Source organism: Silurus aristotelis, assembly GCF_946808225.1.
Source record: "Silurus aristotelis genome assembly, chromosome: 7".
Classification (NCBI taxonomy): Eukaryota; Metazoa; Chordata; class Actinopteri; order Siluriformes; family Siluridae; genus Silurus; species Silurus aristotelis.
The window spans coordinates 6,006,906-6,032,914 of record NC_139580.1 but is presented as its reverse complement, the minus strand read 5'-3'; the positions used below and the strand labels follow the sequence as shown (position 1 = coordinate 6,032,914).

Here is a 26,009-nt window from a genome sequence, read left to right as displayed (position 1 = left end):
CAAATGTACTTAAGTATCCAAAGTACTATCATTTATTATGGCTCTAATGTTCCTATTATCATTTTTGTCACAAGACTCTTGTGTAATCAACTCATTTTATGCGAAAAGACTGAGAACGTTTCACCAACGTTCTGGAGAAATGTTTATCTTCACTGTGTACTGCATCAGCTATATATGGTTGAAATGGTAATAAAAGAGTCTCGGTTTGACTAGACTTAGGCAAAAAAAAAGGAACAAGCAATATTTAGTCTCAAAAGCAATTTCTGTCAAAGTAGAGTCAAAAAAATCTCAGGTAAAATTAAAGTGTCATATGTTACAGCAGGAAGTATAAATAAAAGCAGGCTGTGACTAAGACTCAGGACAACTTCCACTATGGAGATACTCCTCATAACCTTCCTATCAGAAAAGAATGATTGTTTAAGATTTCTAAGATTTTGTACAGAAACGGGTGTCTGAGGAGGATAGTAAGGGAAGCCAGAAATGTAATAAATAGGGATGTGTCTACATTAGAATTCTCTTGAGACAGCATTTTACACAGCATACCAACTCTTTTGGAATTGGGGTTGTACATGCATACAGAGCTTGTCAAATATTTAGAAACACCTAGTCTTTTTTTACGATTTCTGAGACACATGCATGTTCCTTTTGTTTAAATGCAACAAACAAAATGCAAAAAAACACGAATTGGACAGTGAATGGGTGGAAGAAAGTTCTATGAACAGATGAGTACAGTTGTTTTAACAGAAGAACTTATGTAAAACAAAAACAGGAGAGAAGATGTTAGCAGGCTGCCTCACACCACAATCAAACATAAAGGTAAAAGCCTAATGGATTGGAGCAAGGAAGGTTGGAGACTTGTTCCGAGTGAAAGAAAACCAACATGGCAACCATTCTATACTTCAACACAATGCAAATGTTATCTATGATGGAATTGCCTGCCCAGTTGCCACACCTAAATTCTATTGAACTGCCCTGGGATGAACTGGATCACAAAGCCAGAAAGAAATCTCCAACTAGTGTAGAAGACCTTTAGTAAGTTTTTACAAGAGGCATGGCAAAGTATTTCTGCTGAATGTTTGAAGAAACCAACTGTTCGAATGCCAAGAGTGTGTAAAGCTGTTCTTAATGCAAAGGGAGGATTCTTCAATGGAAATAAAGTTTATACATTCATATATTTGTTTGGTCAAAGTAAATCTTGATACTGTTAAATTACCAAGTTTGTTGCATAGAAATAATTAATTATTATAATAAAAAATTAATTATTGTTTGTTTAACCTTTATTTTTACAGGCAAGTCATTAAGAACAGGTTCTTATTTACAATGGTGGCCTGACAAGTGGAATAACCATTTAGGGAAAGGGAAGTAGGGCTAAAATAAATACAAAACATAAAAAATACATACAGGTTACCAATTACATAGATACATTTTAAAACAAAATTATGTAGAAAAGCAACTGCATTTATCTGAATATTATCATAATGATCATAATCAAATTACAGTAATCAAAGGACGATTCTCTGTTAGGTTTGGAATTATCGTCTAAAGCGTTGACTGATTCCCCACACAGCGGAAGTGCATTAGCTGCTTTCTTTTTAAAGATGACACCTTGTGGCTGTTCATAGATCCTGTATTTTTCAGCACAGGCAACAGACCTCATAGGCAGGATAACTAGAGGATAACTAGAGTATATTTCTCTTGAAAAACAGATTAGAGAATATAGAATTGAACTGAATTAAAAATGATGAGCAGTAAATAGTATTTTCTTTTCTTTCATTCAGCTTTTAAAATAAATATTGCTTTAATTGAACTATACAATATGTGATATACATGCACTGCAGGTAAACTATACATGCTTGAGGCTACCACTTTCTCTGAAATGAAAATGTGCTGGTATGATATCTGATTCATTTTGACATCAAACCACTGTATAGGATTTGAGTACTGTGTAGATCCAAAATATAATATCTTGTATGTTCAGATAATATGAATGTACTACAGATCAATACATTTCGATTAATTCTTAAGATCCAGGCCAAAACGTAGTTGAATCTAAGTCTATAAGGAAAAGAAAGCCTTGTAAAAATGTTCAAATGTGGCATGCCAGGTTTAATTATACCCAAGTGTTCAATGTTCAAGTAAATAGTCTTACAGCAATCTTTAAAAAGTGCAATTATTAATGTTTTTTATTTCTCAAAAGCAGTGGTTTAGGAGGTTAAATTACAAATTACTATTCAAACAACATTCAAAAAACAATTGGCCTTGTAAATAATGATAAAAACACCAAAAAAATCTGTGTATTTCTCTTTTTGTCAAACTAAACATGCTCCTGAAAGAGTTGGCAGAAAGAGGAAAAAAGTGCTTTATACTTGTAACATACAGTATACTTTGGAGGACAGTAAAATTCCATCTTCACATATCCCAGCAATGTTAGGAGGCTGGTGTAAGAGTACAGGGTCTTTAATGATTCAGTGCCCCTGGATCACAGAGGGTTAAGGACCTTGCTCAAGGACCCCAAGTGTAGTAACATGGTTGTTCAGTAACCCAGAGCCTTAACCCACTGATCTACCACTTACCTATACCAATGATCATGACCCTTTTTGCTCTCTGGACCTGCCAGATTGATTCTAGATGGAATTCTTATTAATTGGAAATAAGAACTACTTGCTGCTGCTAATTATGGCTCCAAATGGACTAATGAAAAACAAAAACCACAAGATTACTGTGAATGGTAAACACTTGGAAAACACTAAATCATGAATATTGTTTTGTACTGGAATTAATACAAACAATTCTTCTACAGTTGGCCGAGGACTACTGTTGCCACAAACTTTTACACTAAAGTGTACATCAGTAAAAAGGTGATAACATCAACACTGTATAATGGAGACCCACCCAAATTTACGTTCATGGCATTTTGCAGCAACCCCCTTATCCAGAGTGACTTGCATTTATTTAATTCATACAAATGAGCAGCTAACAAGCCCAGGAGTGGCATCTTGGTGTGGCTTGGAAGTAAACTTAAGACCTTTTGATCCAAAGTCCAATGCCTTAACCACTAAGCTACCATCACTCCAAATGGGGATGAGTTCCCTTTTGAATCTGGTTTCGCTCAAGGTTTCTTCCTAATATTATCTCAAAGAGTTAATCAAAGAGTTAATCACCACCATCACATTTGGCTCACTTATTATTAAACTATATTAAACCTTATTTAACTAAAAGTGTTCTTGGCTAGAAAACGTTTGCAAACAGAAAAAAATATAGTGATCAAAGTGGGGCAGTCAATAGAACATTTCCACACAAACTGCAAAAAGCGAGCTCCATGAAGATTTGGTTTACATGGGTCAAAGTAAAAGATCTTGAGTAGCCTGCTAAAGACCTCTGGCCTTTGGAATGAATGTGAACTTTGACTGCTCCCCAGGCCTCCATCACTTATCTACATCAGTACCTGACTTTACTAACACCCTTGTGGCAATGAATCTCTATATATCACCACAGAATCTAGTGGAACATAATCTAGTGGACCATCTTCCCAGAAGAGTAGAAGTTATTGTAACAGCAAATGGAGACTAAATGTGGTAATAGTCAGGTGTCCAAAAATTTTGTCCATATAACGTATGGGGGAGGGAGTGTAGAATTTTGTCCAGTGTGCCACCTACCTAAGTGTGCCACCATGTGTGCTCTCAACCCAAGCCAAGTCCTTCTATCCTCCAATGAATGCTCTATATCAAAACCGAATTTACAGGAATTGTTTAGCATTCCTGATGCATTGTGCTTGACATTTCAACAGTGCATTGGAATGTTCCAGCAATTATGATGAGAATAATTTTTTTAAGCTGTTACTCCCTTGGAAAGAGAACTTAAATGAGCATACATACACATTTTTAGAACCAGATCCATCCTTGATACAAACTCATGGACAGAAATAAAGTATGAGGGGTGTTCAAGTCAAACCGGGAATTTTCCAAGTATAATAATGGATGCTAGCCTGTCTATGTACGTACATGTACATGTCGTGGACTAGTCCAGAGACCGCTAATCAGATGGCAGACAGTGAAGTTTCTTGTGAGTGAAAGCGTAAGACCCGCCACTATTACAAAAAATAAATGCAGTTTCTCCTCTTTGAAGTTTGTTCTATTATTTAATAAACTCAAAAGCTAGACTTGAATGGCCCTCGGATTTTACTCTGTTACTGCACTGAAGTACATTTTTAAACTATTTTTTGCAGGGACATTTATACTTCACTATAGTTTAATAAATAATATCTATTACTGCGCTACATTATATAAAACCATTCAATTCAGTAAAATTTTTGTTTGTATAACATGTTTAACTATTGACGCTGTCCCAAAGCAGCTTTGCAGAGATACAGAGGTTTTAAAGTTAACATTTTACATTTATGGAATTTGGCAGAAGCCATTATCCAGAGCAACTTACAACCAAGCAGGTAGTGGTCAAAGGTCTTGCTGAATGCCCAATACCATGTCGCTTCTTAATACATTGACATGAAAACATAAACAGTATTAAATGAGAAGCTGTAGAAAGAACACAAGAAAATCCAACAGTTTTGGGTAGAGTGTGTGTCTGTAACTATAGAAAACTGCCTTCTTAGAAAGGTCTGATGTGCATCACAACATCACAACATTATTTACACGCAGTTCCCTTTCAGGAACTCGAGCTGTGTCGAAAATGCTTTAGGAACGTGCCAGAGTGTTCACGGTCTGAAATAATGTGTGTAATCAGTCAAAAACTAGACGCTGGCCATCACCAGTGGGGTGAAGTCACAGCTAGGAAGTATAAATCGCACATAAAGTGAGGCGAGCGCAAGCTTCTGTTTGTTCCCGAAGCACTCTGTGTGTATGTGTTGATTTGCTTTGTCAATCGTCGTTGGGCTCCCCCTGTAAGGGATCCTGCATGGCGCTCTGCGCCGAAGCCCCGTAAAGTGACAAATCTGAGGACTGCCACCTTCAATAAGAGGGCTACGATAAAAAAGTCCTGACATAGGACGTTCCGGTGATCCGATCCTGAAGGTGGATGGTGGGTTGCATCCTATTTTGGATCTACATCATTTGGCCTCCATTTGGCCTTGCCCTCTTTCCCCGCACCTTCTCAAAATGTGTCTATGCAGCTCTATAAGCTCTATGAGCTCACTGAGACTTCAGGGCATCAGCATCCTCAACTATATCAGCCATTGGTTGATATTAGCTCGATCAGAGCAGTAAGCAGTCTGGGAACGCTGGGAAGAGTGTGCTTTCTCTATTACAGAGAACCACATATCTCGGCGTCATAAAGTAACTGCTAGGACTCATGGCAGCTGCGCCCAGTGTTATCCCACTTGGCCTTCTATACATGAGACCCCTTCAGTGGTGGCTTAGGTCCCTGGGTTCTCGTGGAGGGGCAATGACCTCCATACAATGAAGGTCATGCGGTGATGCCTACATGCCTTAGATGTTTGGAGAGATTCTGGGTTCCTGTCTCAGGGCCCCAAATTCCTGGTCATTGCGTAACGCTAACGCATAAGTGGTCGCTCCGCCCAAGGTCTACGGGAAGGGCCCCATTTACTTTGGTACATCAAGGCAATGGTTGAGACCCAGGGAATGCCGGCTCCACCATCTCGGGGTGGATCAAATTTGGGAGAGAACCGGCAAAGCCCAGGGGGATCTGTTTGCGTCTCAAGAGACGTTGCACTCTCCTCTCTGGTTCTCCCTTGCTCCTCCTCCAACCCACTGGGGCTGAATGCCATGGCCCAGGTGTGGCCGAGGCTCAGTCAGTCTTAGAGGCATCTCTCTATCAAGACTGCTTTCTTGTTGGCCATTTGCTTTCTTAAGAGAGTAGGAAATCTACAGGCCCTTTCTCTAGCCCCCTCTTCCTGGAGTTTACGGCCCTCCAAAGAGAGGCATCCCTGCCGATAAGCAAACCCTTACCAAATGGATCATTGATGCCATTGCATCATCATATGAGTTCTCTGGGCTCCCTGCTCCATTCGGGGTTAGAATTTACTCCACCCGGAGTGTGGCTGTCTCAATGGCTTGGTCATTGTACCCCTCCAAGACATTTGCAATGCTGGGGGCTCGTCCCCCCTGCTGACCTTTGTCTGGATCTACAACCTGGGCCCCAGTGCCACTCCTGGCCCCTCTGTCCTTCAACCTAGCTGGGCTTATTCACACTAGTTAGGGACTGGTCAGTCTGGTCTGATTGGACACTCGTTTCCAAAGCGTTTCGATACAGCTCAAGTTCCTGAAAGGGAACGTCTCTAGGTTATGTATGTAACCCCAGTTCCCTGAGGGAACGAGACGCTGCGTCTCTAAGCCACACTGACGGCGTCCCTGCGGTGCTTCCTTCTCCCTTACAGAACCTGCCGCTTTTATACTTCCTGGTCGTGACGTCACCCCACCAGTGACATCTAGTGTCCAATTTTTGACTGATTACACACATTATTTCAGAGCGTAAACACTCAGGCGCCCCCAAAGTGGGTTACACACGTAGCCTAGAGATGTTCTTATACATCAGGTCCATTTTATTAAAAATGTAAAAGGAGAAGTTTTAGTTTTACTGGAGTAATATTTAAACAAGGGATTAGTATTTTTACTCAAGTACAGGGACATCTTTATTCACTGCTTGTGATACTGCATATTTCCACTCATGTGTAGAGCAGGTATATGGTAGCAAATGTTTTGATTCTTTCGAAAATTCTAATCCTAGGTTGTATTTTTTCCCACACTCACTTACACACTCAAAGGGTTTGGATGATGACAAGACATGTACAGGTTCACAGATAAAACTACTTAAACTCAAAAGTGGAAAAGACGGGTCAAATTAATGAGTAATTTGACACTAAAGATGGGCATTGGGAGAGAAATCAGCCTGGCAAGCCTCTGCAGGTCCGAGGGTTAAACTGTTTATTTAGAGTTTCATTCATGAATATGATTACTGCTTTCATGTGGTAACTCATGAATCTTCTGACCCTGCCCTCGCTTCTTCATGAGTGTCATCACAAATTAATCCTCACATTTATATATATAGCTTTATTTTGAAGGACGCAAAATAAATAAATAAATAAATAAATAAATAAATAAATAAATAAATAAATAAATAAAAACCAGGTTTTTTTTTGCAGACTCATTATCTGATACTGTTTATATCTTAGTGCATGCTGCAAACATCTTTCAGTATCAAACACTCTCCGATTCAGTCATTTCTTTATTGTAGATAAAGGTGTGTGGATTATATCATATTAAACGTGCATTTTTGGATTGTCTAGTGCTAAGATGGAACTTTTATACCCAACATTTTTTGGATGTTCTGCAGAGAACACGAACATTTATTCAGATTCCTGTTTAGTCAGTTCTACATTTACATTTGCAATTATGGCCTTTCGTGGACACCCTTATCCAGACTGACTTACATTTATCTCACTCATACAATTAAGCAGCTATGGGGGCAGAAATGGCATCTTAGTGTCATCTTGGGAGGTGGGGAAGTGGACGCTTAGTGGTTGCCATTGGACTTTGGATCCAAAGGTCATGAGTTTAAATCTCATCCACACAAAGCTTTCACTCCTTGGCTTCTAAACAAGACTCTCAACCCCTTAGCTGGCCAATTGCATGAATGAGATAAATGTAAGTCGCTCCGGATAAAGGCATCTGCCAAATGCCATAAATGTAAGCAAAATATCTTGGTGTGGCTGGGATTTGAACTAAGCTGCTAACACAGAATTAAAGGAATCATGTGGGAATTATTTAGTAGCTTTATAATTATCAAATTATACATCAACCAGTGGTTGATGTAAGAGACCACAGATGTGTTGTCTGTAAGGATCAGCACATAATCGCCAAATAGGTCCAAAAGGAAATGCTTTAACGCTAGAAGAACGGCCAGCATCTCCAGGCAGTTGATGTGCCACAAGAGATGGGGCTCTTCCCATAGACCTTGGGCAGAGCGGCCACTCATTGCAGGAGGCTGCCAGATAGTGTGCTGAGGCGTACACTGTCACATGCAGTCTGTGTTCACATTCATCCCAAAGGTGTGCAGTAGGGTTGAGATCAGAGCTGGTTAGTATTAACTTTAGAGCTGGTTAGTATTAATTTAATATTAATCTGTTCATCCCTAGTGATTTCCACGGATCTACAATGTATAATGATAGATTTAAATTCCAGCACAGCTGGTATCACCTTCTGATTCACCCTTCTCTTTTTTCACCTTTTGATTCATCCTTTAGCATTTTGATATATTTGCCTATTGAAATAGAATTTTATTTTTTTCCCCTATCACCACAGCATGATGGTTATAATCTTACAAAATCCCATTCATGTGCTTTCTATTTGTGTAAGCTCAGCCTCAAGCAAAGACATCTGTGACAGGAGAAAGTGTGAATCACTAGCCATTAATGAGGTTTTGAAGGAAATAGATGTATTGAGGGCTTAAGGGCACGGTAGAGCATTTTCTCATTTGCACTAATCATAGATATAGATCTCTGATCATTAAAATACATTAAGAAAGCTAAGCAAGGAAATACCAAGCATACTAGGATCTTTTTTTTTAGAATTTTTTTTTGCTCCACACGTTTTTATTGCCTTGCTGATACTCTATTCATAAGGTTTGAAAGCCCAAGGGAGAAGACACCAGTGAAAACTATTTATACCTAAACCCCATATCATGGTTGTAGGAAAATAGGAAATAATAGAAGAAGGTTTTATATTGTATATCAATTCTTGGTATGGGTTCTTCAATTGTATACAGTAATTAGCACTTATTCCCAGGGCAAAATTTTGTTCCAAACATTTCCTTCAATGCACTAATCATTTTGATTAGTGTTCATGACCCAGGCTTTAATCTTGCCAATCCTTAATTTTGTTACAGCTTTTCTTTTAGGTAAAGACTGACAAAACAGTGATTTCCTGGGTTTAAGAGACACTTGGTAGCTATCTCTCCCCTCGCGCTGCATCGTCCCTTAAGTCTCCAGTGCTGCCAACAAGCATCTTGGACCACCGCGGCTTTGATGGGCAAAGCGGACACGGTGGCAGGTCAGGCCGGTGTACGCCTCACTACATGGTGCACGCCTCTCCTTAGTGCCCTTAGGAGATCATTTTGTTAACTCTGCCACTCTGGGTATTTCAGGACCCAGTGGTCTCCAGCAAGTGCCTCCCTCAGTTTCCGTTTGGAAATGTAGCGGATTTGGGGGCCCGCTGCCTCCCGGGAGGCCTCTAAAACAGCTTCTGGACACCGCTTAAGCTGTACTAGGCACGCCAGAGCTCGATCTCAAAAGAATGCTTCCCTTAGTAGACTACTGGCAGCCTGGAAACTCCTGCCAAACGTGTTTTAATGGGTACTGCGCACTGTAGGAAGAGGCTACAAGATTCAGTTCGGGTCTCTTCCACCTCGATTCAACGGGGTGTTTCCCACTCTGGTGGATCCCAAGCATGCTCTGTATATAGAACAAGACGTAGACACTCTCTTAAGGAAGAAGGCCATCAAGGTGGTCCCCCCCCAACAGAGAGTCTGGGTTCTACAGCCGTTATTTCATAGTTCCCAAAAAGGATAGGGGGCTGCATCCCATTTTAGATCTGCATCAGCTGAACCACTTACTTATAAAGCTCAGGTTCAAGATGCTCATGCTGAAACAAGTCGTGTCTTAAATCAGGTCTAAGGACTTGTTCATCAAAATAGATTTGAGGGACGGGTACTTCCATATACCCATCCTTACTCTACACAGGCAGTTCCTAAGGTTTGCTTTCGTGGGCAAAGCTTATTAATATCGGGTTCTTCTGTTTGGCCTTGCACTCTTACCCTGCACTTTTACAAAGTGTGTGGATGCTGCTCTGGCTCCTCTGAGACTACAGGGTATCCGAATACAAAATTATATTGACGATTGGTTGATATAAGCTCGATGTCGTTCTCGCCCACATAACAGAGTTGGGGTTAAGATTAAATGCCATGAAAAGTGATGTGTGACAGGTCCCGTGTTGGGAACTCCTTTTTGTCACGTAACATTAACAAATGCCTCCCTCACGGCCTGGGGCAGTCATGAGTGGCCGCTTTACCTAAGGTCTTTGGAAAGGCCCCCACCTCTTGTGGCACAATAACTGCCTGGAAGTGGCCGTGCTTCTAGCATCAAAGCATTTTCTCTCAGACCTGAGGGGCCATCATGTGCTGAGCCATACAGACAACACATCTGTGGTCTCTTATATCAACCATCTAGGGGGGCTTTGCTTTCACCCCTTTACAAACTGGTGGGACAAATACTCCTGTGGGCCCAAGGGAATCTGCTTTCTCTGAGGGCAGTATACATCCAAGGGTGCCTAATCCAGGGAGCAGACACCCTTTCGAGGCAAGGGCTAAGGCCCAGGGAATAAAGACTCCATCCAGAAGTGTTAAAGCAAATATGGAGGAGGTTTTACAGGGCACAAATGGAACTTTTTGCGACTCGAGAGACCTTGCACTGTCCCCTCTGGTTTTCCCTCACTCACCCAGCTCCTCTCAGACTGGATGTCATGGTGCAGGCCATGACATCATAGTGCAGGCCAAGGCCACGCCTGTATGCCCTACCTGTTGCGCTGCTCCCGGGAATTCCGGCCTGGTTTGCAGACCTGGTAGCCATTCTCAGACACCCCCCCTGGGAGATTCCTCTCAGGTGGGATCTTCTTTCCCAGGCAGGGGGAACTCTATTTCCTACCCACCCGGAGTTGTGGAGGCTGTCCCTGAGCCACAGCTTTTAGCCTCTTGTCCCTCAGCCATGGTTGTAAAGACTATTTTCCAGTAAAGAGCTCCTTCCACAAGGAGGTTGTTAACCACAAAATAGGTTCACTATATAGTGTGAGAACCATCAGTTAGATTCAGTTAACTGCCCAGTGCTGGAATTCCTTCAGGAACAGTTCGCCAAAGGGTTGTCTTCTTTTAATGTACAGGTTTACGAGTCTGTTATTGAGGCATATCATGCTCCACTGGCTGAGCAGTCACTAGGGTGAAACCCGTTAGTGGCACATTTCATCTGTGGTACCTGGATGCTGAAAACTCAGGTGCGACCTAGGGTGACTTTGTGGGATCTGGCGGTAGTTTTGGAGACCCTGTCCAAGCCCCCCTTTAAACCTTTGCATAAGGTGCCCTTAAGGTTACTTGTAGTAAAGACTGTTTTTCTACTGCCCATCTTGTCTCTAAATAGAGGTAGGGACCTTCAGGCCCTTTCCATGGCCCCCTCTTGTCTAGAGTTTACCCCAGGCATGGCCAGTGCCTTTCTACAAACAGACCCTCAGCAGGTGGATTGTGGATGCTATCTCCTCCTCTTATGAGTCCTCTAGTTCCCTCTGGGAAATCAGGGTTACATACATAACCTAGAGAAGTTATCGGCTAGTACGATCCAGTCTACTATACTGTAGCTATTCGTATAGGTAAAAATCCACAGCCTATCAGTCGACCTCTACCAAGGCCCCACCATTATCACTGACCTGCTTCCATAAACTCTAAAAATTTTTAAAACACTGTTTATTTTATATGTGTTACATTTGGGCAATCAGCAAGGATTACTATATTGCAACCATGCACTGTGGACCTGTTTGGGAAAAATGAACATTGCACTGCCTTAGTTTACATCCCCTGCACAAACTATATAGTTAATATCTTTATCTTTATTTACTATTTTATTTTCCTATTTTTCCTATACTTTAATAAAGATGATTCTGATTCTTTAGCATGGCTCTTTGTACTCATGAACCCCAACACACACACACACACACACGCATACACACATGCATACACACATGCATACACACATGCATACACACACACACACACACATACACACATTTGTTTTTACACATTTTACTCAGGTTTGCAGAATGATTGTGTAGAACAATAGAAGGCTTTTTGTTCTAGGGTGTCCTCATATCTACAGTACTGTGCAAAAGCCTTAGGCCACCATTCAAATTCTTGTTTCAGCAATGGGATAATGGCCATACATAAGTATTTCTTAGTCTCTTTGGTAGAATATAACCAGAAAATACAGGAAATATGTATGCAGTATAAAAAAAAAAAACTAAACAGCTTCTATAGGCTAAAGTGGCAGTTATTTAATTTGACCACCCAATACACTTACTCCCATTAACGAAATTAAACCCTAATTGCTAACATTTATGGCATTTTTTTTGGCAGATGCCCCTTTCCCAGAGCAAATTACAATTAACTTATTTATACAACCATGTACTTGAGGTTTAAGGGCCTTGCTCAATGGCACAACAGTTGGTGCTGGGATTTGAACTCATGACCTTTCATTCAGAATTCCAACCACCAAGCTACCCCTTCCTACATATACACTATGTCCTACTTTTACAAGTCGAAATGACTGTTGTGAAAAAGGTCTGTTGCACAGGGCTTGTACAGGACATGCTTAAGCATTACATACACATGTTGTATAAGTTTACTTCACTGAAAGCTTGCTAATAAGACAAAATTACAATCACATCATTCCATTCAAAATGTCAATGAATTTGACAGACCTAAAATCATTTGCAAACCCATTCATGGTGGCTTAAGACTTTTTTTACACAATTCTGTAAAAAAACTGCTTGCATGCTGTCCTAGTGCACTGCTGTAGAATACCATGCCTAAAAATCTAAATAAACACACTCCTGGACAAAGAAAAGAGAGGCCAGGCCCACCCTTCACATTTTATAAAAGAAAGAATAAAACAAATGCAGATCTAAGATCTTTAGCAGAACATGGAAAATTTGATTCTGAGTGGTTCAGTGGGGTGGTAGGGTAAGGTGTGATAAATCACAGTTTGAGTTGCATGGTGATGGTTTAGAGAGGTGTCTCCAAACATCAGGTGAGAGATCCAGTACAATAGTGAATGCATCTCCACCACAGTGAAGCCTGGAGGAAACGGTATGAAGGTGTGAAGAGAGTTTTCAGCTGTTGCTAAACAGCTTTATTTATGCTTGAGAATATAGGAGATAAAGCAGAAAGCATTCGGTCTGAGTCCCATGACTGGTTTGTTGTTTCCTAAAAAAGAAGCGAAGATTTCAAAAAATGCAGTGGAATCAGAAGGCAGATTTTTTGGTAACTTTTAGTTGTGTCAAGAAAACCATAATTGCGATCTATTAGAAAAGTCATAGCATGCTATGCATGCACAAGTTAAAGGGTGGATTAACACATGAAACGTCTATAATAAGAATAATCATCATCATAATAATAAGAATGAGCAGCTGTTTTCATTTATAGCATTTGGCAGATGACCTTATGCAGGAAAACAATTATCTCATATAGAAAACTGTACAGTTGAGGATTAAGGTGCCAGCAGTAGCAGCTTGGTGGTGCTGGGATTTGAACTCATAACCATCTGATCAGAAGTCCAACAGCTTCCCCACTCAGCTGCCACCTCCCATTTAAATAAGATTTTGCACACATTGAGTGAATTATTCCTTTGGGAATACAGGAGAATATTACTTAAAGGCTAAAATCCCACCATTGAATTTTCTAAAGAGCAACAGTGACCAAAAGTGCATTAACCATGTAAGACCACCAAAAAGTGGCTTGGGAACAAGTCCATTACGCTTGATCAATCAGAGTCCAAATTTGGAACCTGTAGAGAATATTTTTGGTCTCATATTAAACACAAATTAACCACAAAAATGTTTCAGGTAATCAATAACTATTTGAAGCCTTATACCACAATGGTTCTTGTTTCTGTACAAAACCATCTGCAAGGTTAAACACAAATCTAAAATATTTAAACAAATTAAATATTTAATCAATCTCTATATTAGGTTCATTTATCTATTTATTTGCTGCCCATTGATTTGTTGTTATCACCAACAAATATCTGTGATATTTTGTGCCTATGGGTGTACTCTGGTGTGATTCCTGTGATGGATTCTGACTCATTGCTCCTGCTGTAGATTTTCTCAACTTCCACATTTGCACACTTTCTGCTCCGGATTGTCTGCATTTGTAATTCGCCGTCTGTTGCTGTGGATGGTCCCAAATGAATATCCTAAAGCAGAGATCCCCAAACCATGGTCCGGCCCCACATTTGGAACGGCCCTCTGAATAATGCCAGAGACATATTTAAAAAAAATTATTTTAAATATACTTTAATCTCATATTTTTTACTTCTATATTATTTGTATTTAATAATAAAGAATTGCTTTCAAACTAAAATGTCCCTTAGTTATTAATAGAGGTTGAGGCCCCGATAGCAAAAACCCATTCTGATAGTTTTTCCGGTTTCGATAGCGTCCTCTAGGGGTGAATCACTGATACCACGTGCTGTTTGTTTTTACATGAGATGTTGCTGTGCATGGAGAGCGCTTTATGTTATATTTATTGCTTTATTCATTCTATAGTTATATTTATTAACAAATATATAATTGTTCATGATTCATTACATTTTTATGTTCGTAATAATGTTCAGTAACTATTTTACATGGATTGTTATTTTTGTTAGTTTTTTTTTAACAGTATCTATTTTAAAAAACAATCATTACGCTAGTTATCAGTATATGTAAAATCCACTCTTGGTCGACCTCTAGTTATTAACATACCCCGATTATTTGTTAGATTCATCCACCAACTATATGCATATGCAGAAGTAAGTAAATGTTTCGATTTCAATTGTAACAAATATTAAAAAACATCATTATGATAGTAATAATGCTCTTTTAATAGGCTATATATCTTTTGAAAAGTAATGCTCATTTGTCTGTACAGTTCATAACAAAATAATAACCTAATCTAGGATTAGAAGGCATAATAAATACATTTCAAAACAAAAAGTCTCTGGCCAATGTAATTTTTGGTTACAGACCGACCCGGACCCACTATTAAAGAAAGGTACAATTTTGCCCTAGGTTTGGGGTTTCCCAAAACCAGTATTGTCCTACACCCCATACTGCTTTGTTAAATAGTGAATCCAAATAAAATTGAATTGAAACTTAAATCTGACTGATGAGCTTCATAGACCCCAAAGTTTCGGTCATCCCGGGATTCAGCTTTAGAAAGAGATCAATTTGGATGCCCTTTAAAGTTGAGGTAGATGTAATGAGTTTCACAGGTTACGCACAGCCGAGGGCATCAAGAGAGTTACCTATTGATCTCCTCAAACTGCTACCGTTCCTACGGTAATATCGCAGACTTTATCACAGCCCTCCTGACATCTCGAAAACACGCCAGCATATCTGTCATCATGGACAGATGAATTCTCACCCAGAACAGTAGAAAACAGTGGAGACCTTGGATCTGATGGTGCTTTGGCTTCCTATATAAAAATATATGACATGGCCTGACAAAAAAAGGTGTTTATGTGTAAATGTGTAAAACCTGAGCTTTCTGACTGGGCACATTTTCAACAGTAATACTAGTATCTAAATATGAATTTTTCAACATCTGCAGGAATCCATGGTCCATTAGCTTCACACTGAGGAGTCTGAGGAAACAGGAAGTGTGACTAGAAATCTTTAAAAATGAACAAACTAGCGATGGGTCCTTCATGAATGATTCTTTCATTTTGAAGAATCTTTAATGTGACTCAGAAGAATGAATAGTCTCAAAGAGTGTCAGCACGAGTAAAAAACATGCTAAATCTGTGTATATTATGTACTGGATACAGAATTATGTAGTTCATCTCATGAGTCCTCTGGGCCGAGTCGTTCACTCTTTTATCACGTGACTCCCATAGGCGCTACACAATGCAATAAATATGTTTCTTCTGGTCCGAATCTTGATGAACACGTTTCAAACGCGACCCATCACTAGAACATGCATGTCTGAAGAGCAAGTGCTCCCTCTTGTGGACAACAGCAAAAACACACCAGGTTCCTATTTGCGTCCTTGTGCAAGCTCATTACAGTGGGTGATTATGTGTGTTTACCTCTTCCTGGTCCAACATGTAGAACTGGTCTCCATCTCGCACGCGGAGCGGGCGGCTCCAGCCGGGGGAGTCGTGGGCATGGCCATTCAGAGGAGTGTGAGGCCGGGAACATGGAGACACACACCTTCCATCTGGCAGTAGGATAGTGAGAAAGAAGAAAGGGATGAGTCGAAAAGCACCGATAATGATGCAAAAGAAATAACACTACTGCGTTAACACGAGGCACACATATCAGAAGAAACTCTTTTGCATGTTCATTAGGGGTTGGATGATATGGTTTAAAAATATCCTTTCTCCCAACACTTATTCAACCAAACACATTTCTGCATTTCTGATTCTTCAATCTGCAGAACATGGAAAAGTTCTAGAGGGTGAACTCAAGGCACTGTGTCATGATGTAGGACAGTAGGAACATAAAAAAAAAAAAGCCTTAAAAAAAAGTGTGGTATTTTTGTACATCTCGTATCGTCCAATCAGCTGCTTGTTACTGTGAGTAAAGCTGAGACTTCTTCGGTGACGTAAAAGTGCAGAGGAAACATGCAACCCGCTCAGAAAGGCGCGCTGTAACAGAACTTAGAAGAACGGTATTTATATCATGTCATCATTCCTGCTGGATATATAAATCCCTGGCCTTAGCGTCTTACACTACAGCGCATATAGATGTATATTCATATAAAGAGATAAAGAGCGTAGTATGGATGGTGCACACGCAGAAAGAGACGAGCCAAAAGATTTTAAAAAACCATCCTGACATTGCTTTTGTGTCCTGCTCGCCCCCACAGCGAGCGAGAGAGCGAATGAGAACGAGCGAGAGAGAGAATAAGAGAGAGAGGAAGATGGGTTATAGCCCAAGAGATGTCACTTCCGTGACGCCCACTCTGTTTCACACGCTCACACACCTACAGCCAGTCGCCATGACAACTCAACACGGAACAGACCGAGAACCACCGAAAGAGAGAGGGAGAGAGAGAGAATGATTAAGTGAGAGAGGGATGCTGGGTTTTGAGGAGAGAAGAGAAGAGAAGAGAAGAGAAGAGAAGAGAAGAGAAGAGAAGAGAAGAGAAGAGAAGAGAAGAGAAGAGAAGAGAAGAGATGAGATACTGGAATGGGAAACAAAGTGATAGAGGGATGAAGAGAGAACTCTTTTCAAAAAATGGAACCAACCATGTGTTCCCATAGCAACCATCATGGATGTGCAAGAGTAAATAGTCTCCCTGCGCTCACTCACTCACTTACTTACTCATTCACTCCTCCCTCTATCCATATCGCTTTCCCTTTCTCTCTGAATCTAAAGTGTACAGTATGTCGGTATAGTAGGGTTGGGGGAGACAAAGTGGGATGGGGGGGGGGTGGATTGCTTTTTTACCAAAGAAAGAAAGAACACTAAATGCATATTTCTCAAGAACTATAAGATGATGGGATGAATCCTAAATTGGCAGTTGGAAGATTACTAGGTTCACCTCCTGCGTTGTCAGTTTTGTCAATGAATTTCGATTCGGACGCTTTTTTTTGTTTTTTTTGCATCCTATACTTGCGTAAGCAGTGGAGACAGAACACTGCAGCCGAGTGCACGGGCGAATGCGAAAAACTTTCACGCCAATCATGTTCTGTTCTCCGAGCGAGACTCAGGCGTCAGTGCGCAACTTCTGTCCACTTCCTGACGAAGAGCTGCCAAAAGCGTACTGTATGTAGCTCTGTGGCTACAGCTGGTGCCTAAAGCCGCTTCGTGACGAATCGACTTCCAAATGTCGACGCGCTCCTTTATCGACACGTATAGCACTCAGCAGCCGAATGCACAGAGGTCTAGTCATGCTTGCCTCAAAAATAGCTGCCTGGAGGGTGTTACCAGTATGGCATCCAAGTGGGAAGACTTCTCTAAATATATATTTTGGGAGCTCTCAGCGTTGAGCTACTGTGCCTAGGGCCTCTGGAATGCTTCCAAAACCCAAGACTATAGTCATATCTTCCTCAGGCCAGGAGTATACGAAGCAGCAATGTGGGCACTGCATTTCACACATGATGCCTTTCAGAGTCAAAAGAACGTATCGAAATGAATGCATGCAAGCTTCTGTAATTAGTAACTGGACCTAGGAGGATGCTATGGCTTCGGGTTGAAACATGTGCTGCAATTTGGTAGCGAGGATGTAATTTGGGTACGTTCTCACTGTGGAAAGCAGCGCAGGAAGATTCCTATCGCCCCTGCTGCTATGCAGCATATCATGCAACTGTTCCTCTGCATGACGCAGATTCTTCCTGTTCGGCTCAGATTTTTTTTTTTTATTCAGATTCAGCTCCTGCTCTGGCTCTTGTCTTGTCCATGTTCACTGATCCTTATAGATGTCTATTTTGTTCTATTTCCGATTTCCTGCCATGACAATACAATAATCAGTAGATGATTCTGGTGAGTTATGAAAATTATATGATCTATTTAAGCAGCACTTTATCCCAAGGAAGGAAGTATTCCCCACACCATTACGCCACCACCATTGCATAAGGACGCAGGCCAAGTGCTGAAGGTAATAAAGAATATTAGCAATATCCAACCCCAAATAAAGATCCAACCCCCACAGAGCTTGATGGTAATCAGTAGTGGATGAAGTACACAAACCATGTACAGTGCAACCTCGATATTCATGGGGGTTACGTTCTAGGACCCCTTACGAGTCACAAAAAAGGCGAGGTTTTGACTCTCTTCTTTTGATGTTCCTTTTACAATAGGAATTGTACATGTACTGTAGTGTAAACTCAACACAAATTGTAAATTACTTAATAATTCATAATTGTTTTGTTTACTACTTTAAATGAATAAGCCAATAATAAAATCGTTTTTCAAACATTTCTATGTAATTTATTAGTACAAACTCTGTTTTGAAATGTTACTCCGAACTTTCAAGCCGCTCGCTTCACGAGTTCCAAATGAAAAGTCGCCAACTATGGAGGTCGCAAGTGTCAAGGTCGCGAGTATCGAGGTTTCACTGTAGTTAAGTTGAATTAGAGATACAGTAGGTAAAATATTACTCCAGTAAAAGTGCTCACTTTAAACTTTCTCTTGAGTAAAAGCCTTCAAATGTATTTACCATATTTGTCGGACTATAAGCCGCTACTTTTTTCCCACGTTTTGAACCCCGCGGCTTAAACAACGAAGCGGCTAATTTATCAATTTTTTCTGGGTTGTTCCTGGTTTTACAAACTTCAAGCCAAAAAACTGAACCCCATAACATTAGACCAATGAAATTTCCGAACGGAAACAAAAAAACGCACTTCACCTGTGTTCTGAGCTGCACGGCATCGGGAGAAAAACTTTCACCGATGGTGATTTTTAAACGCACGACGATGCCAAAAGATAAACTCCCGAGAGAAATAGTTGTGAAAGAAAGGAGGAAGACAGTGAACAATGACTTTCTGGGTCGGCTACTGTTTAGATACAAGCCGTTGTAACGTGTTGAGTCTGGGTGAAGGGAGAGCTCACTAACTCCAGTTACAACAGAAATCATATAAGCACAGACAGGTTTCCAAAACTCGTGCTTTTTTATTCATTTTCCTCAGTCTTACACACATGCAGTAATACCGGGAGAATGCAGTGGCAAGCTATTCCCAAAATACCGCTATGCTCCTAAAGGAAGGGTAACATATTTCACCCGTTACACCGTGTGTAACGTGTCTTTCGTTAAAGCCTGTGTAAAGTTCATTAGTGTAGACGGCTTATAGACAGGTGGGGCTTATTTATGTTAAAAATAAAAATATTTGTAAAATTCAGTATATATGGGGGCGCTTTATAGTCCGGAAATTACGATAAGTATCCAAAGTATTATGATTTATTATTGATATGGTGTTCATATCATTTTTGTCACAAGACTCTTACGTAATCAACCCAGTATATGTGAAAAGACTCTTAACACACCGATCTATTAATAGAATGGTATCAATGAGTCAAACACTAATTGATATCTATTAAAAATTGGCATGAGCCCAAAACCTTCTTTTCAACTACTTTCTAAAAAATCTTAAAATGTCCTGTGAACTGAGGCTGAACTGTAACCACCAAGCGGCAATGGAAAGCAGTTCAAAACAGAGCGCGGACTCTACCCACTGGAAATACTTCAGAAAAGCACAGATACGTAAAAAAAAAAAAAAGCTACATAAATTGCAGTAACTACATTTACTTCATTACTGTCCATCATTGATGCTAATAACAGTATTACCTGAGCCTGGGCCTGTATTTGGTCTATTGCTTTTAGACCAAATGGCTTGAAATTTTCTGAAAGATCTCAAACTTTGCTACTTGCTCTCCAAAAAACTCCAGTTGTGCTTCGTCATTCCCAAAAGCTGCTTCCTTCTTTATATTGTTGAGGTGGGCTAAGGTTCTCATATTTTAGCCTGTAAACTCTTGGGCATTTCTTCAACAATTCCCTTTTTTGTCCCTTGCGCTCGAGGTTGGTCAGTTCAGTCTTTATGTGAAGTTTGAATTAGAAGGTTGGGAGTTCAAATCCCAACACTTCCAAGCTGCCACCACTGGGCCTGTTATCATGGATATCTGAGTACACCTACTGTAGAAAGCTCTGGTAAATGTTTTATAACCTATTCCATCGTTTCCTACCATAACAACTTCATTGCGAATCTTTACAGGCCGGTAGGTTTGAAATAAACACAGGTATATACTGTATCTCAAAATTTAGTTTAAGTGCTTCAAATAGTTATGTATTAGTGCTTGTTTGTGGATGATGACTGTTAATGAGCTTCAGCACATGGATCTTCACAATTACCCTAAGTCTCCTTAGTGTAATAAAGGAGGGCATGAACTTCACAATTACCCTGTCGGTTTACTGTAATAAAAAAAAAAAGTTCTTGTGCTGTTTATTAATGCTAAGTGTTGTATGATCACATTTCTATATAGTGCAAAATTCTTTTTATACCGTTTAAGGCTTAGTTTCAGTTGTGCCCAATTCTTGCCTTAATCCATTACATTTGTGTGAGTATGAAGTCCTGAACCATTGTGTCACAGTTTGAGGGAACCACAATATGTTATGCTAAAATGTACATTTTGGGCTACACTACCATAAATGTCATTTGATGCCAAAATGATATACATATGATATGGGAAAAACAGCCGAAGCCAAAAATCTTAAACCTTACAAAAATAAATCCGTAAGACCTGTAATTCTTACAACAAGACCATTCGCTTTATATACAATACAAACAGGAAATGGAAAGAACATCCAAATAACCCAATAAAAGGTTGACCTCTAGTGGCGTGGTGGAAAATTAGCAATGCCAGATGGGATGCAAACAATAAACCGCAGCTCCTTTTGGTGGCTTAACCCCTTCCACTATATCCATCTGCTCAGAACAAAGAGGCTTTAGTGTGTATGCTATTTTGTAGTATATTCTCCAGGTCTTAACAATCATTAAGTCAATTCCCAATGGAGAATAAAGTGCCACTTGAAACTCAAGTATACCGACCAGTTTAGTATACCGAACATTACTTTATGGCCACCAATCAGACATAAAATTGTAACCACTTGCTCATTATTGTGTTGGTTCCCCTTTTGCTGCCAAAACAGCCCTGACCTGTAGAGCATTAACAGCATTAACTTCAGCAGATCTGTTGAATCGGACCACACGGCATAGCCTTCACTCCCCACGTGCATCATTGAGCCTCTGCCGCCTATGAACCTATCGCTGGTTTCCTTGGTTTCAAATTTCCTTCCTTGGTCAACGTTTGATAGATACTGACCACTGCAAACCGGCAATAGCCCACAAGAGCCGCAGTTTTGAAGAGGCTCTGGCCCAGTCGTCTAGACATTACAATTGAGCCCCTGTCAAATTGGCTCACATCCTTACACCTGCCCATTTTTAACACATCAACATTGAGGACAAAATGTTCACTTGCTGCCCAATACATCTCACCCACTAACAGGTGCCATGATGAAGAGATAATCAATGTTATTCCCTACACCGGTCATAATGTTATAATGTCATAATGTTATACCTGATTGGTGTATAATGTAGTATTATCTTTTGTGATAACAGTATGATTATGTAGTATGTTATAGGTAAAGTCACGTCTGTTTAAAATTCTGTGAATACTAATCGTTCTGGCTGGAAGTGCTGTTAGTGACAATCCCAGTTGTGCTGGTTCCCAGCTCACAGCAGTCATTCCTGTGAACCCTGTGTAAGCGCGTGATTTCCTCCTTTTTTAATACTTAAAAGAGTTCCTCAGAGGTCAGCATTTTAGCATCGATGGCAAAGTAAAGCAGGCATCTAGACATTTTAAAGATAACTAATTTCAAGACCAAATAAGGAGATGTCCTGAGATGTATATTCATAATATAATAGGTTATAAATCTTTTTCACATGATTATACACATTAAGGACAAAAGTGAATAAAAATGTTTTTTTCCCCTGTGCTTATAACTTAATTTTTTTTTGAAAGGCTGACCTTTCCATATAATAACCCAAACTATTTATATGTATATTACACACACACTTTCACACACACTCTTTTTCTGAACATTCGATTCCACCTTTATCCTAGATTTTGGAGTGTGCTTGTGGAGATTTGTGGAAATTCTTTTAGCCACAAGGGTGTTAGTAAAGTCAAATATTGATGTAGCTGAGGTGAGGAGACCTGGAAAAGGTCCTTTAGATCCAGTTTTGGAGAGTCACTTCACCACACACTTCATTGTTTTCCCCACACGGAGCTCAGTGACTAATTATCAGTCAGATGTGTGTAACAGACCCTTCTCTCTGTTGTAAGGGGGCTGGCATGACATAGCCAAGCCTCTATACACACACAGTGAAAAAAATTAGATCTGAAAATCCTTTTGTTTTGTTTCTTTCAGAGACACAAGTTTCGCTCTTGCTGCTAAGCTGCAGTTGCTCCTAATTTTCTTCGACAAAGTAGGTTTGTTATGTGTAACTGTGAATGTGACAACCTCGAAGGAGATGGTCACACGTTCCTGCTCGGCATTTTAAATCCATTAACGTTCTTGTCTTCGTGGTCCCGCTCTCCAGACGGCCTTATCTCACCAACGGATTCACTGATTATAGAAAGCGCTCTGATTATGTGATTAAGTGTGCGACATATTAGCCAATTTTCACATTCGATGCTGTATCTGCATTAGTGATGTTCACTCTACCAAGTAATGCCCCATTGTGTTTTCAGAGGCAGATAATAACCTGAAATGCTTTATTGCATTGTCATTATTATTATTATAATAATACACAATATTGACAAAAGTATGTTCATACCTAAGCATAAGATCTCATTCTATATGTAGTTCATATTTGCTGTTAGAATAACCTTCTATCTTTTTTGGGAAAAATTTGTATAAATATATTTAGCTACAAGGGCGTTAGTAAAGTCAGATACTGATTTTAGGTGTAGTGAGGAGGCCTGAGACGCAATCAGTGTTCACATTCGTCCAAAAGGTGTTCAATAGGGTTGAGGACAGAGCTCTATAGCAAACCTTTACCCATTTATAGCATATTTTCATGGAACTAGCTTTGTGCACAGAAAACACAGTGGGAAATGTAAAGCTACCACATCCAAAGACATCCTATACACTTGTCTGCCTCCAGATATAGCTGGAAATGTTAAGTGTTCTAATACTTCTGTCCATATTGTGTATTACATGTGTTTTTCCTCTTTTAATTTTAATGTCAGTATGCTTCCAGCTTTGCTCTGCTCCCTTGCCTTTCTGATATATATCTGAATGGAAATATGTTCTTGCAGAGCTATGATTCATCAAGTTTCATCTATGAGTATTTTTCTATTAGACTCTTATTCAGACACGGTATTATTTGTATTTAGCTTTGAGTTTTGGATCAATTACATGCTCAATTTATCCCCCTTTTTTTGTTGTAGACATCACAAGGGGCAAGCTCACAGTTCTAAAGTAGTCAGCCCAACTATACATGTTGAGAGTATCAATTATTATGGGGTTGTTTTGTAAATTTTCAAGACACGCACAGTCACAAGGAGCGCCAACCTTCATAAGACTCACACTCTTGATATCACCCAAATGAGGATGGGTTCTCCTTTTGAGTCTGGTTCCTCTCAAGGTTTCTTCCTCATAACATCCAAGGGAGTTTTTCCTTGCCACAGTCACCATGGCTGCTCATCAGGGATAAATACACACCATTCACCTTCAACTGTAAAGCTGCTTTGAGACAATGTCTGTTGTGAAAAGCGCTATAGAAATAAACTTGACTTGACATGACAGTGTGCCAAAAGACATCGTCCTGTGTACATTGAGAGCTGTGCAACTCATGCTATTCTGACCATGTGTACTACCACGTCTGACATTTAATTATGGACAGCAAGTTAGAACAGAAAGAAAACAGGAAATTCTGAAACCTAATCTGCCATAAAGATGTTTGACATGATTTGGCGAATTTCTCCCTTCCGCACCCACTCCACGAGGCAGATTTGGCTCCTGCGGAATTTGCCTTCTTCCCGAAGATGAAGATGCAGCTCAAAGGTCGGCGTATTGACACCCTTGCGGAGATCCAGCAAGAATAGCAAAAGGTGCTTGACACGCTTCGAAAAGAAGACTTCCAGGACACATTCAAGAAGTGTCAGGAATGCTGGGAGCACTGCATTGCTTTGCAATGGGACTATTTGAAAGGTGAAAGTGTTTAAACAGATAAATAAAGTACTTTCTTGTAAACAGAGCAAATTTCAAAACTTTTTGATTCCACCTCATATATGAATTAGGAAACACAACTCAGACTATTGAGATGTAACCTGTCGCACTGTTTATCGTACTTAAACACTGACCATCCACAGAGGCACGGTACAAGATTAAACTCCCTCTCATAATGATTAATATCACATCTATGACATTTTTGGGGGTTGAGCTTGTCGAAGATCTTCCTGATCTCTCTTCGTCTTGCAGTGATGTTCTCACTATCTTGTTCTCAACACCTCAAAAGACTCATTGCTGCATCACCGTATGCAAGGCGCACAACATGTCAAACGTCTCTGTGGCAGATTTGCCCATTTACATGCAGAATTTCACATTTGCTCTTTGTTCTAACAAGCTGTAAATGTTGAAATCGCAGATGTGGTCAGAATAGGACCAGTTAGCACCACTGCTCTCAAAACCTTTTGAAACCAATTTGTATACTAACATCGATTCGACAGTTTTCATCATGTTACAGTAACAATACGTCATACCCAGTTTCATTACATGCACTTTGCACGGTGTGGTTTGTAATGATCCGATAAGATTGCTCTGTCTGAAGAAGACCTACCATTGAAATATTAGATAGAATGTGTAATTTATTATCAATGATATAATGAAGAAGACGTTTTCACTGTCTATAGGAGGTGGGCTGTATACAGTAGCTGTATACAGTAGCTGTAACATAGCGAAAATATTTTTTCTTAGACATTTCACAGTAGCAATCGATGGATAAAACCTATGACATTTTGTCATAAATGAAAAAAAGTCATTGTGAATAGTAAAATGAGAGAAACACACATCAGGGTATACTGTGTGTTCATTATTTGTGTTTTATTCCAATTCATCGTAATCCTTTTTTTTAGTCACTCAGGTGTCTTTTGCCTAGACAATATTACCTAAGCATTATGTTTATAAAAATCCAGCAATTGAATAAGCTAAGGATGTATTATTAGGTAATACCTGACATTTATTTCGCATAGCCACATCCTTTTTCGGGGTTTTTTTTCGTTTGTTTTTTGCAATAGGATGTTCTTTTGGCCTGTCATTTTTTTTTCTTCCCCCCTAATGCTTGTGTAATTTTAGAGAGGTTTTTTTCTCTCCATATTTAGCCCAGGCTATTTCTGAACACTCAGTCTTGGGTTAGAAGCATGTCAGATTTCATACAGAATTGCAGGCCAGATCTTGCTGGCTTGGTCGCTTTGCTAGGTAACTAATTGCATGTCGGTGGCTGAGAGTGACTTTGCAGGATACTGTCTGCTCAAGATTGTGTGTGTGTGTGTGTGTGTGTGTGTGTGTGTGTGTGTGTGTGTGTGTGTGTGTGTGTGTGTGTGTGTGTGTGTGTGTGTGTGTGTTGTGATGTGCTGTAATGTGCTAATTTGACTCCGCATGTGTTTCAGTAGGGAGCAAAAAACACGTCTGAGTCAGCAACAATAAACTTACAGAGAGCCGGATGGCATCAGTGT

The 26,009-nt window shown here is 40.0% G+C and overlaps 1 protein-coding gene across 7 annotated transcripts in view; it reads right to left on the bottom strand.

The window, feature by feature from the left end:
- syngap1a (synaptic Ras GTPase activating protein 1a) overlaps window positions 1-26,009 on the bottom strand; it is a 169,473-nt gene that overhangs the window by 124,144 nt on the left and 19,320 nt on the right. For all 7 annotated transcript variants that reach the window (XR_014534437.1, XM_083546934.1, XM_083546935.1 and 4 more), the window contains exon 2: window positions 15,857-15,987. Coding sequence is in view for 6 of the 7 variants with exons in the window: in XM_083546934.1 (XP_083403060.1) it covers window positions 15,857-15,987 (131 nt within the window). In the remaining variant the exon portion in view is untranslated. The remainder of the gene's footprint in view (window positions 1-15,856; window positions 15,988-26,009) is intronic.